General features: G+C 41.9%; 1 protein-coding gene across 1 annotated transcript; it reads right to left on the bottom strand.

Moving 5' to 3' along the window:
- Positions 1–9,974: 9,974 nt before the first annotated feature.
- On the bottom strand, positions 9,975–10,944 carry C1H3orf80 (chromosome 1 C3orf80 homolog). Its single transcript, XM_036904076.2, has one exon. It carries the CDS (start codon positions 10,805–10,807, stop codon positions 10,109–10,111), a length of 699 nt encoding a protein of 232 aa, XP_036759971.2. The 5' UTR covers positions 10,808–10,944; the 3' UTR covers positions 9,975–10,108.
- Positions 10,945–12,622: the final 1,678 nt, after the last annotated feature.

Raw genomic sequence — 12,622 nt, 5'->3', positions numbered from 1 at the left:
CTGACCTTTCCTGTCTCTCAAATCCATTTGCAGTGATACTGCCAACCACCTCATATATAGTCGTTACTGGGTGCCAGGCTCTATCTAAGAGCTTTACCCTTGGATGTCTTACCTTTTTGGAAGAAGAAACTGAGACAGAGAGAGGTTAAGTAACTCAATTGAAATCACAGCCTTAGAAAGCAGTGGATCTGGTGTGGCTAACTTGGTCCCAGAATCTTTACTGTCCACTGCTTCTTGGAAAGCATTCCTTTTTTTTTTTTTTTTGAAGCAGAGTGAAAGTTTTATTTAGTTACTTAAAGAGAGAAGTGCAGCAGGCAGCCTCAGCAAGGAGAGTAGCCTTGAAAGGTTTGGAGAGACAAAGTTTAAGATTAAAAGGTTACGCACTTAGAAAGTGCAGATGACCTCAGAGAGAGGAGCCTCCTTTTTTTTAAATTGAGATATAATTGACATATAACATTGTATTAGTTTTAGGTGTACCACATAATGATTTGATATATATATATATGTGTGTGTGTGTATATATATATAGTGAAGTGATCATTGCAACAAGTCTAACATATAGACACAAAATTTTTCTTTTTTATGATAAGATCTTTTAAGATTTACTCTTAGCAGCTTTCAAATATACATAATATTGTTAACTATAGTCACCATGTTGTACATTAGATCGCTCAGGACATATTTATTTTTATAACTGGAAGTTTTGTTTCCTTTGACCACCTTCACCCATTTCATTCTGCACTCCCCATCCCGCCCAGCTCCTTAACACTGGCAATCAACAATCTGTTTGCCCTATCCATGAGTTCCACTTTTTCAGATTCCTCATATAAGTGAGACCACGAGTATTTGTCTTTCTCTGCCCAACCTATTTCAGTTATTACAATGTTCTAAAGGCCCATCTATACTGTCACACATGGCAGGATTTCCTTCTTTTTTATGGCTGAATAATATTCCTGTGTGTGTGCATGTGTATACCACATCTTTATCCATCCATCTGTTGATGGACACTTAGGTTGTTTCAATGTCTTGCCTATTGTAAATAATGCTGCCTTACCTTCCATTCCTCCAGAAACTTGTACCCTCCTCTGCTCCTACAGCCCCGAAGGCCATTCTCCAGGACCCACTTTCAAGGCCACTGCTCCAGCCTTGTCCTTACCTCATCTCAAATCTCAAGATCCAGTGTCCCAACCTCCTACTCCAATGGCCTATCTTTCCAGCTCTTCCTACCTTTCTCCCAGTGCACTTGCTCCTCACATCAAGATGTCACACTCTCAACCCCCCACTCCCCATTAAGACTGGCTGACAGGTTTTCTTTTTTAAATAAAGTTAATCTTTGTTTTTCACAACAGGATTTCTATTCTTAATTCAAATCATTAATGCCTGGGATTAACTGGAAAATTTTTTGACTTTCCACAAATTTATCTGAATTTCACCCAAGAACCCAGTGTCAACCACTGTGTGTGTACAATGACACTTAAAATTCATTTTTTTTTGGCCCCAGGGACGGTGTTAAGAGCTTTCTGTACATAACCTTAAGACGCATCATGACCATCTCAGATAGGTACTCTCCCCACTTTACAACTGAGAAAACGGGCTTAGAGAAGTTAAGCAGCTCTTTTATCGTCACCTAACTAGTAAGTCTAGAGTCCAGAGATTAACCCAGACAGCCCAGCTCTAAACCACTACGTTGTTCCATATGAAGTCTTAACAATCATATTCTACCACAAGAAATAAGCGATCTTAATGTAGGAAGCTATTTTTGTCCTTGCTTCAATATTACTGGCATTGAGTATTAGTTGTAAGGTTAAGCTCTGGTTCTAATTTTTATGCTGACAGTATGAAAACCATTTTGTTTCTTTTTAAAAGTATTGGACAAGATTTACCATCTATTTTACAGAAATGTTTTTCAAATTTTAAAGTTAATGAAGTCAGACCAGGAAGGAGGCACACTTGGAGCTGAAGAAATTGGCTGAATGAAATGTAAAAAACCATTATCTGAGTTGTTTTTGTTGACCATTTCCGGTTTTACCTAGGTAACATTTCTTCATTCCCACAAATAATGTTTGAGTCATTAAAGGTTCCCAGTCCAGATTCTATTGTATTTTTAATAACAGCTCCTTAAACAGCAAATAACAAAAGTTACCTAATTTCGTCTGTGAAAAAGTAAAAAGTAACGGTAATGTGACCTATGCAGCTTCAGCCACAGCTCTAATGCTAAGATAGTCTGTGAGGTTAAATTAATGGGATGTGGAAAAGTTCAGTGGTTAAGAGTACCAGCTCTCAAGTCAGTGGATCTGCCCCTGGATCTTCAGGTGACCAGGTCATTGGTCACATGACTTTGAGCACATTATACAATCTTCCTGGGTTGCACTTTTCTCACCTGCAAAGTGGGACTTACATGCCTTAGCTTTACCTGTGGTGAATTTTAAATGAGATAATATATGTAAAATGCCCAGCACAGTGCCTGGCACATGTAAACATTCATTCAATGAATTATCATTACCGTTATAATCATCATGATAGCAAATGAAAAGTGTCACCCCCGCTGCAACTGCCAAGCTTATATCTAAAATTTTACATGTGTTTATATTTTATTCTTTGGAAGAAAGGCTACCAAGTCAATTGCTACCAAATTTTAAATTGGATAATGCTGGAAATGATATTTAACTTATCGAAGTGAATTGCCAGAACTGAAACACAGTAAGACAAATTTTAGGAATTGACTTGTGGGATTATTAATCATAAGTAGATTGCAGATGTTTATTAAAGTAAAATTTTGTGTCCACAAAAAGCTTAGGAGTATTCCAAAGCAGAATCCAGAACTGGTAGAAACTCTAACTTTAGCAACTCCTGAAAACACCTGAAGAAAAGGCAGTTCCTGTGGAAGACTTGGCAGGTATCAGAGAGCTCCCAGAAACACCAAAAGGAAAAGGGACAAATAAATGGAGATAATTTCCACAGAGAGTTTAGGAGCATGCCAAAGCACAAACCACAGCCAGCAAAAACTTAAGAATCCTCAGCGGAATGATGAGGGCAGCTAAAATAAAACCAGAACTGACGGAAGATATGCAGTCATCAGGGAGCTCCCGCAAACACCAAAGAACCAGAGGAACAAATAAATGATGATAATGTACACAGAAATCTGAGGAATACTTGAAAGAAGAATTCAGAGCCAGTAGAAATTTGGAGGCTGCTGAGAACACCTAAGGTAAAACCCTTGGAAGCCTTGCAGTTATCAGAACTCCTGCAAACACCAAAGAACCAGAGGAATAAATAAATGGTGCTGATGTCCATAAAGAGCTGAGAAACACTCCAAGGCACAAAACAGAGTCAGTAGAAAAATCTAAATGCAATGCATAGGAGACTTCTGGGGACAACTGAGGAATAAGCAGACTAGGTGGAAGAAGATCTGACAGGCATCAAAGAGGTTTTAAAAATATCAAAGCAAGCACTATAACCAGAGAGCAAAAGCTACCAGAATGCTCTATGTCCCAAGCGGAAACATGGAAAAGGTGAAAACCTCACAGACATCAAGGGATTGTTTAGGATGCCTAAAGGAAAGGAAGATCCAGTGGAAGACCCAACAGGAACCAAGGGCCTTAGGAAAACTCAACAGCAAATTGTGGATCCAGAAGATAAGACAATCAACAAAAACTTGGACAGCTCCCAGCAAGAAATGTCGGTCAGCTGAAATGACATCAAGAAACTTCTGGGAATTTCTGTGGAAAAACCTGAACCCATAGAAGACCCATTAGACACCAGCAGACAAGACTCCTAAAGAAAAGGGAAACCAAGTAGAAGACTTGACAGGTGTCAAGAACCTCAGGACAACTCTAAAGCAAAGAGGTGAGTCGACAGAAAATCCTACAGGTGTGAAGAAACTTAAGAAAACTGCAAAGGTACATTTGGTGGATGGTCTGGCAGACATTACAATACTTACGGCAACTCCAAATTCTAAAAACTTGCTCACAGGAAACCCTTAGTAAGGATTCAGATATATGAGAGAAATTACAAGAAAAACCTAAAACATCTATAACAAAAGATGTGAAAATATTGCTCAAGAAGAATCAAGTAATAGAAAAAATGTTAGAACATACACAGAGTATACACGTTTTTCAATGAAAAGATGTAGAAGACTATACAAAACTTTAAAAAAATTACCAAAAGGAAGAAAGAAAAGAAAAATGAAGTTGTAGACTTCTTAGTCTGCAAGCATTTATGGCAGAATCCAAATAAAAGACATGATGCTTGCCTACAGTCAATTTGAAGAAATGTTTGACTCCGAAAAAAAATAAGGATAGATCAGGAGATGTCCTTGACCAGTAGTCAAGAAAAATGCTCTTGTAATCTTAATGAATATGAAACCAAAACTAATGCCCCTGAAACTGAAGGTGTGGCCAAAGAACGTTCGAAATAGAGTTAGTCAAACAACAAGATCTACCCTAAGAAAACAATAGAGATTTTCAAGACTCTAACCATTTGTCTAGTCAAACAGATAAGTGTGCAGAGATGAATGTAAAGAAATATGGGCTTAATTTTCAAGAAAAGCCAAGTCAGAGAAATGTCCCTTTATGCCAAACCCAGATACAGAACTGATACCAAACTCAAGAGTCTCAGTTGCTTACATCAACAGAAAAGATTCAAAGAAAAGAATGATGAAAAGAATCCTGTGAAGAGCTTCCAGGAGAAAAACTCGGCAGAGGGAACTATGACATAAAAGACAGACTGTAACATCAGAGCAAGAGGTAAAACTGGTATAAATCTACAGGAATCTGATACAGCTTCAACTATGAGCTAGTTCACGAGGGTTTCTGCACATGGAGAAAGGTGACAGACCAATGAAGAGTTTGCAAGAAGAAAGTTAAATCTACAAATGAACATACTTTAAGGAACAGGAAAACAATAAAAATTAATTTTTATCTGGAAAAATCTTTGGTCAATAGAAAAGAGAAAATTCACATAAACCAAAACAAAATAGGAGTAAATCCAGAAGATGCCAATCCTTTGTCTGATAAAACAAGTGCTGCCAACAAAAAGGCGGGAGATAAAACAATAGACAGTTCTTCAGACAAATTCTGAAACAATACAGTAGGGATTCTTCAAGATCATATAGAAGCAAGGATAAAAGAAATGTGAAGTTAGAGGTATCTTCAAATCTACTCAATAAAACAGATAGCACACCAGAGGAAGCTGAAGAGGAGCCCATGCAGAAAATCCATGAGAATGTAAAAATGATACAGCCATCAATTGTAAATTACACTATCTTTGAGGTCTAGAGGCTGGAATAAGGTCTTCCCTACAAAGATAGAAGGATCTCATCTTTTATCTAGTACAACCAAGAAAGTGTCTGTGAGCAAGAATGAGGAGAAAAATTAACCATTCCTCAGCTAAAATGACAAACACAGAGGAAACCACAAAGATGCCTGTGAGAAAAAAATCTAAAAGCAGGAAGATACACAGTCAATGGAAAAATAACACGTTTGAGGTTTGGAAGCCAAAACAAGGTTCTTGTCACTACTAAGATGCAAGAGTCTAATTGTTTGCCTTTATAAATACAGCAGAGAACACATCTCTAGGGAAAGATAGGGAGAAAACTGCAAACAATACCTCCAGAAAACCCAGGTGAGGGAGCAAAAATAGGAGGTAAATCATCATATATCGTGTTTGAGATCTAGAAAAATTAAAATCCTTGCTAGAGAGATGCATTACTTGTCCAGTATAACAGAGAATTTCTCAATACAAGAACAAAGAGAAATGTGTTCATAGTCCTGTAGTGGACAAAAAGGAAAAATCACTTGGCTAACAACTGGACACTAACCACTGGAAACTACAGAAGTCAGATGCAGAAAGAAAACAAAGGAAACACTTGAAAAATACTGTTTTACCAAAAAAAGAAAGAAAACTGTGCAAAAGGCCAAGTCATAACCAGTGATACTGAATCACAGCAAAGATAACTCAGGAGCTCGAAGGGTTGTGTGTGGAAGGATATGTCTACAAAAATCCGAATCAGGATAAGCACAACATACAAAGAAAGAAAATAAGAACTAGAAGATATTAGGACAATGAAGATACTTAGCTAACAAGTTGAAGAGGAAAAAGAAATGATCATCTTTAGTTTGATGGCAAGCACAAATTTTTGCCACAAAATTACAAGTGAATTCTGTAAGTAAAAGAAAATAAATTAGGTTCTATATGTACTTAAACATAATCAAAGTACTAGTTTTATTTGACATTTTATTATTTTGTAGGCAAAATTTAAAAAAAGAAAGAATTAAGACATCCTTTCTGTCCGTAGGGTAGAAAGGATGTCTTAATTTCTTGCAATTAGACAATCACTGATTCATTCTTTGGTTGATAAAATACCTTCCCTTACTCCACCATTTATTAAACTTTTCACCAATGGATGAAAGGAGAATGACAAGTAAATAATAAACTGGTGAGGTCAGATATAAACTTGCCAAATACTCTCTATTACTGATAGGCTGTCTGCAACTTAGAGAGAGAGAGTTAATGTTGGGCTGCCCAAAATAAAGCAATTCATCATTGTTTCAATCTGGAAACCCAAATTATGATTCATGAAATTTTTACAAATCTGTGCAGAATACTGTATAAATTTGAACATCATATTCATGTTTATCACATGTCAGTTTCAGCCCTGAATTGTTTCCTTTGTTAATTCCACTTGAGAGAAACTGTATACACAAAGTACAACACTAAGGTACTTAGCATATTGCCTTTTAAACTGTTGAGGCCATTTCCTTAATATTCCCTTTGGCCTTTACAATTGAATCTTGTTTTCCTTATATAGTGCACCTCATGCCCTTTGGCATAATTGCCAATGCCATTTTCCATGGTGGAAGTACACTTGCATTTGCAGAATGTGGCAATTAATGGCCTCATAAAACTATCATCCTATCTCAAGAAGACATTTTTCCCCTTGGCTATGCTATTGAATGCCAATAACAGATTGCTTTTAAGCAACTGGTGAATATATATATATATAATACGTATATATGATTTAGATATCAATCATCTTTCTCACATTTTGGGGGGATTCTTAACATACCCAGCACTATTATTTCCCTACTCATGAGAAGTCAGTGAAAATAAAATATGCTTGAATTGTCTTATTATGTGAATTAGCATGGTAACTGAAAACCAGGAGCGAAGGCTCAGTTAGTACTGGAGAGCCTGGCACTCCCACGGGCGTTTGGTTAAGATGTGTATGTACGTAACAGCCTTGCAAAAAATCAGTCATAGACCACCTATATGTGGTCTACAAGTATATATAAAAGAATATTAAAAGTAAGTAAAATCAGCATCTCATCATGAATTATTTTCAGGTGAGAGAATTATTTTCTACTAGTTGTATGTAATAACTTCCAGGTCAAAGGTATTACATTGAACATCCAGACACTGCCCTTAGTGTTTAAATAATGTTTCTGCCCAGGTATCTAGCATTGTGAACAATAGGTTCTGTGTGTATTAACATGGTATGCTATATATGCGTGTGTGTTACCATGAGACATGTTCATTTATTGCTAACAGAAATAGTTTTAAATGATTTTTTCCCACAAAATTATGCCTGAACAAAATGTTGCTAGGTAAATCAAGGAACTACAAGAAAAAAAGTGAAGTCCAACTCATTTTTATTGGACTGAAGGATGTGAATAAAAGCTTGTGTGGTATGTAGAAAAAAAACAAGTGTAAAAGTTGTAATTTTAAAACTCACTAGGGTCTCATTGCATGATTGCCACACATTATAGACAGCCTTAAAAGAATTTTAAGGAGAGAAATGTTCCATAGTTGATACAAGGGAAACATACCTGACTCATTTTATAAGTATATTTCTACAAGATTTTGTTTTAAAGTTCAAGATGTTCATAGTAACAACATATAGGATATATTTTGTATATGGTACTTGAATATTTATGTTGATATTTCAGATATGGGTGAATTTTAAGAAGTATCTAAAACAGTATACCCTCAAACAATAAATCATTTAAAAGAATATGGCAACTTTTCAGTTTGTTTGAATGGTGGGTGGTATTGATAGCCACATGTAACTAAAATTTATGGTGTTTGAGCAACATTTTTATATGTGGTCATTCAATATAATGTTCTTTCATTAAATCTTGTGCCATTTTCAATTGATAGAGCCTCAACTCCTGATGCTTTTTCCAATTCACAGCTTAAAATTGCTTTTAAATGACAAAGATAACCATTTCATATTTTAATACACTACCATATAGACACAGATCTAATACAGTTTGCACAGAGCAATATTTTAATGTTTTTCTATGTTTTAACACATTTCAAATGATTTTCTTTAATGACAGGGTCATTAGCTTCTAGAAGCTGAATAAACCATTCTCTTCTATTACAATTCAGACATTTTAAGATTTCTCAGAACTGTCAGACTTTTTCAATCAGCTTTTAAAAATTTAAAGTAATCAAATAACTTTCTTTTAATACAATTCAGATATTTTAAGATTCCTCAGGACTGTCAGACTTTTTCAATCATAAGAACAATGTTTCTAGATACATGTGTGAGGTCCACAAGTGTAATCATTCTTAATGGAATAGTCATCCGTCCCCAAGCAAAGAAACCTTTATAATTTTTCTTTTCTTTTCATGATAATTATAAACTGTAATAATTACATGGCCTACAATGTGTATATTGTACATAGACAATGTGCACATGTACATTATACATAATGCATTTTAATATATTACTCTATATTACCATTTGCTTAAAGGACATTTCATAGAATGGTAGAACTGATACAATAACACTTATTTTTTTCTTAAGGTAGGTTGACTGATTCCTCCTGTAGTACATTACTTGCACAATTATGGCTTTAAACAAAAGTTACGAGCCACAAGTTCTTATGTTCTGCCTCACGTTTGTGGAATGTATTCCAAATAAAAAATGGAGGGGAAAGTGCATGACATCATGCTTCATGGTATGGCATATATGTACCAGTCATTTTTACATATAACTATGTGAGGAATGATAGATTTAAGACCTAGACTATAATGTATAGTTATAAAAAGTTATATATTATGCCACAGTACTAAAAATAAAATATATTCTTCTCAAATAGTGAAAATAAGATATCCTTCATGTTTTTTATGTCACATATATTTTCTCATTTGACCATGCCTCTTGTTTTTCCCATTGTAAATGAAATAATGCCCAACATTTTATTAAACAAGAACGACAGAGTGTGAGCAATTTCTGGGCCACTGATAAAAGGACTACCTTATCATTAGTTGCAGAAATACCCTCCTGAGGTGTTCAATCCATGGTAAAAATATAAAAATAAAAGACAAATAAATATAAATATCTTCTCAGTTATTGAAAAATCAAAAGCCCAACTGTATTTTATTACCAGTATGGTCTTGGATATACGTAATTGCTGTATCTTGAATAGGTACAGCAGCTAACCAGGTATCACGGGCGACCCCCACCGAAGTGAGCCATCAGCTGTGACTGCGCTTGGCCAGGAAGACACAGAAGGGGTGTTTGGTTTATCCGCCAGGAGGGATTCGATCACACCGAGGTGCTGCTCTCCCAGACCTGAACGCTCCAGTGTCCAGTGGCGGCTCGCCCCTCCGGCGCCTCGCCCTCCGCCCATCCTGGGGGGCCGCGACCTGTGCAGGGGAGAGGGAACGGAGTGGAACTGCGTCCTTTCCCCCTCGTCCCTAAAGGTTACTGCCCTTCTCCCGACGCTCTCAAGGGCTCACGTGTTCTCTTTGATTTGGGAAGCAGGCACTTACGAGTGGGTGAACACAATCTGAGGCGAGGCTGAGGGTGGGCACGTCCTTCCAAGTTGCGCTCCGGGCTCGTGCGCTCTGTCGCCCGTGCCGCGGGTGCCTAATGTTTCCTTGAACCGTCTTAAACGTAGGGAAACTTAAGATCCCGGAAAAGCGGACGGTGGAGGGGGTGGGAGAGTGACCCCAACCCAGTCGCAGGGCGAGTAGGCCCGGTTGCCAAGCGGGGCCTGAGGCAGTTGGTGGCTGCCGCCGCCGCCCCGACCGTGGCGTCCCACACGCAGCCCCCAGCCCCGTCCCGTCCGCGCGGTCCTCGAGCGGCCGCGGGCGCTCATATGAGCGGGAAGAGGCCCTCGCTGCCGTCGGACTCCCCGGAGCCGCCGCCTCGCGGGTGGCCGAGCACCGACACGGGCAGCACGACCTCCCCGGGGCTGAGGTGCTGCAGTCGCATGGACTCCTCGTAGGTTGGCAGGTACTTGACTTCCTCGTAGCTGGGCAGCTGCAGGAAGACCGGCGAGACTACGCGCAGCTCGTGCTCCGAGGCGCAAGGTGGGGCCGAGCGCCCGCCCCGGCCCCGGCCGCCGCCGCCACTGTCCAGCAGCGAGTCCTGGGAGCCCGCGGCCGCCTCGTCGCGCAGTAGCGCGGGCGAGGTGTCGTCGTCGTCGTCGGGCGGCCCCGCGGCCCCCGGCGGCCCGGGCCGCGCCTGCCCGCGCGGGTACCTGCGTGGACTGGGGCAGATGATGCGCTGCAGGAAGTAGCCGATGGCGAAGAGCACGAGTAGGATGAGCAGCCCGGACAGCTTGCGGACGAACCAGCCCACGTTGTCGAGGAAGGCGTGCAGCGGCAGCTTGCAGCAGCGCACCACGGTGGCGTTGGCCGCGTCGCAGCAGCGCTCCCGCTCGCCGCACGCCAGCTCCGCGCAGCCCCCGCCGCCCCGCGAGGGCGCCGCCAGCGCCAGCAGGAGCAGCAGCGGCGGCAGCGGCGGCGCCGCCACCGACAGGCCCTCGGCCGTGACTGCGGGGCCCCACATGGCCGGCGCAGCCCGTCGCTCCTGTCCGGGGCGGGAGGCCGGGGGATCCGTCTGTCCGCGCGTCCGTCGGCCCCGCCCCGGGCGCTCCGCTCTGGCCCCGCGCGCCGCCTCCAGCGCCGCCGCTACCTGCGGCCGGAGCAGCCCTCACTTGGCCGCGCTCGGGGGGAAGGAGGAGCCCCAGGCGCGCCGCAGCCGTGGGAGGCGGTGGCTCCGAGCAGCCTCCCGAGCTCTGATCATAACCCCGCGCCCAGCCGCCCAGGCCGGGCGCGGGGCGTCCGGAGCCGCCCGAGACGGCAGAGGCGGCCTGCGCGACGCGGCCGCGGGCATCTTGGCCGCGACCGGCCGCGCTCTCCCAGCCCCCGGTCACCGTCCGGGCCTGGAAGGGTTAAGGCTCCGCGCCCAGCCCGGGGGCTCCCAGATCTAGATGAATTCGGCTGTCGCGCGCTTCCCCGCCAGACGGGCGGGGGCTGTTGCTCGCGTAGGTGTCTCAGTTTTAAGTGATTGGATTTCTCCAGGAATGTTATTTAAATTGACTTGAGTCTGGGATTCGCTTACCATGCCTCTTGTGATCTTTCTGATTAAAAATGGATGATGGCCATTAATAGCTAGTGCAGTTCCTCAGCCGTCCCAGAGCTTGGGGGTGGTGGGGGGCCCTGGGTGGTTCTGCTTCAGGCAGATCCAGGGCCCGGGAAGCCTGGCCACCTGGGAGAACTCCAGAAAAAGAATCCCCCCAAGAGGCTCAGGTTACCGCACCACCGGAGTATTCCCAGACGCGTACAGGAGACTTCCACCAAGGTGACCCGAGCTGACCAAAGAGACGAGAGGGGGTCCATTTTTCCCCAGCGGCTCAGGTGATAAGCCCCCATCGCACCCAAGGCACAGAGCAAGGATTTGGGTTTGTGGGTAGTAAGAGGCCTCTCCTCCGGCATAAATAACACATCTGTGAAATGTCAAAGGGGAGTTGTAAGTGGATGGCAACGTTTCTGAGAATTGATCTTCATCTAAGGGGTCTTTTTAAAAGGTTATTCTTGTTTGCAAAGTTTGTCTTTTAAAGGGAGTCTGCTTAGCACGTGGGGTAAAGTACCTTTCCTTGAGGTCACTACTCCTGGGGGAAGCCCCTTAGCAAACAGGGAATATCCATAGAGGGATGGCAGTTAACACGGGACCCTAAGGCCCAGTATCCATCCGGTGCTGCCTTAAGCAGCTCCTTAGAGCGACATTATGGAGACACCAGGAGCTTGTGCATTTATTAGGCGGGCTGAAACGGACAATCATCTTTTTAGGATTAGTGTTTATTCAGTCTCTCATCCCCTAAACACTAGTAGTGCGACAGAGAAATTAAACGGGAAATTCCAGTTATTAAGAGAAAAAAGTAAAAGCAAAGAAAACATAGAGACACATGATTCAGCTGTTAGCTAAAAGCAAAGATTTCTTTCCCTATAAATCACACAGTATCTCCCCAAAGCCTTAAGGACCAAGGTTAGGGGTGGTGGCTTGATTTAAATAGGTCATTGCCCCACCTAAATGAAAACATTCAAAATATTTCTGCTGCTGGGAACGGTTTACTTTGCGTCACGCTGCAAAACAATCTTTTCTCCTCATGGAGAATCTCCTAAGTATCACTCAGACAAGCTGCTTCATGTGAAGTTTGTTGAGCACAGGCCCCCTCTTCTAAGCTCTCCTAAAGCCACACGGTTTCTGGGGGCCAAGGTCTATTTCTCTGTAGAGTGGTCTTAAACCTATTTGGTAAAGCCTGATTAACAAGAGGTTTCAAATTGTAGTAAGACAACAGAATGGAAAGGATTCATTTTTAAA

Source organism: Manis pentadactyla, chromosome 1 (genome assembly GCF_030020395.1).
Source record: "Manis pentadactyla isolate mManPen7 chromosome 1, mManPen7.hap1, whole genome shotgun sequence".
NCBI lineage: Eukaryota > Metazoa > Chordata > Mammalia > Pholidota > Manidae > Manis > Manis pentadactyla.
This window is presented reverse-complemented; position numbering and strand designations above follow the sequence as displayed.

What these genes read in the sequence shown, in the direction of transcription:
- C1H3orf80 (XM_036904076.2), bottom strand. Translation starts at nt 10,807, where the DNA reads ATGTGGGGCCCCGCAGTCACGGCCGAGGGCCTGTCGGTGGCGGCGCCG.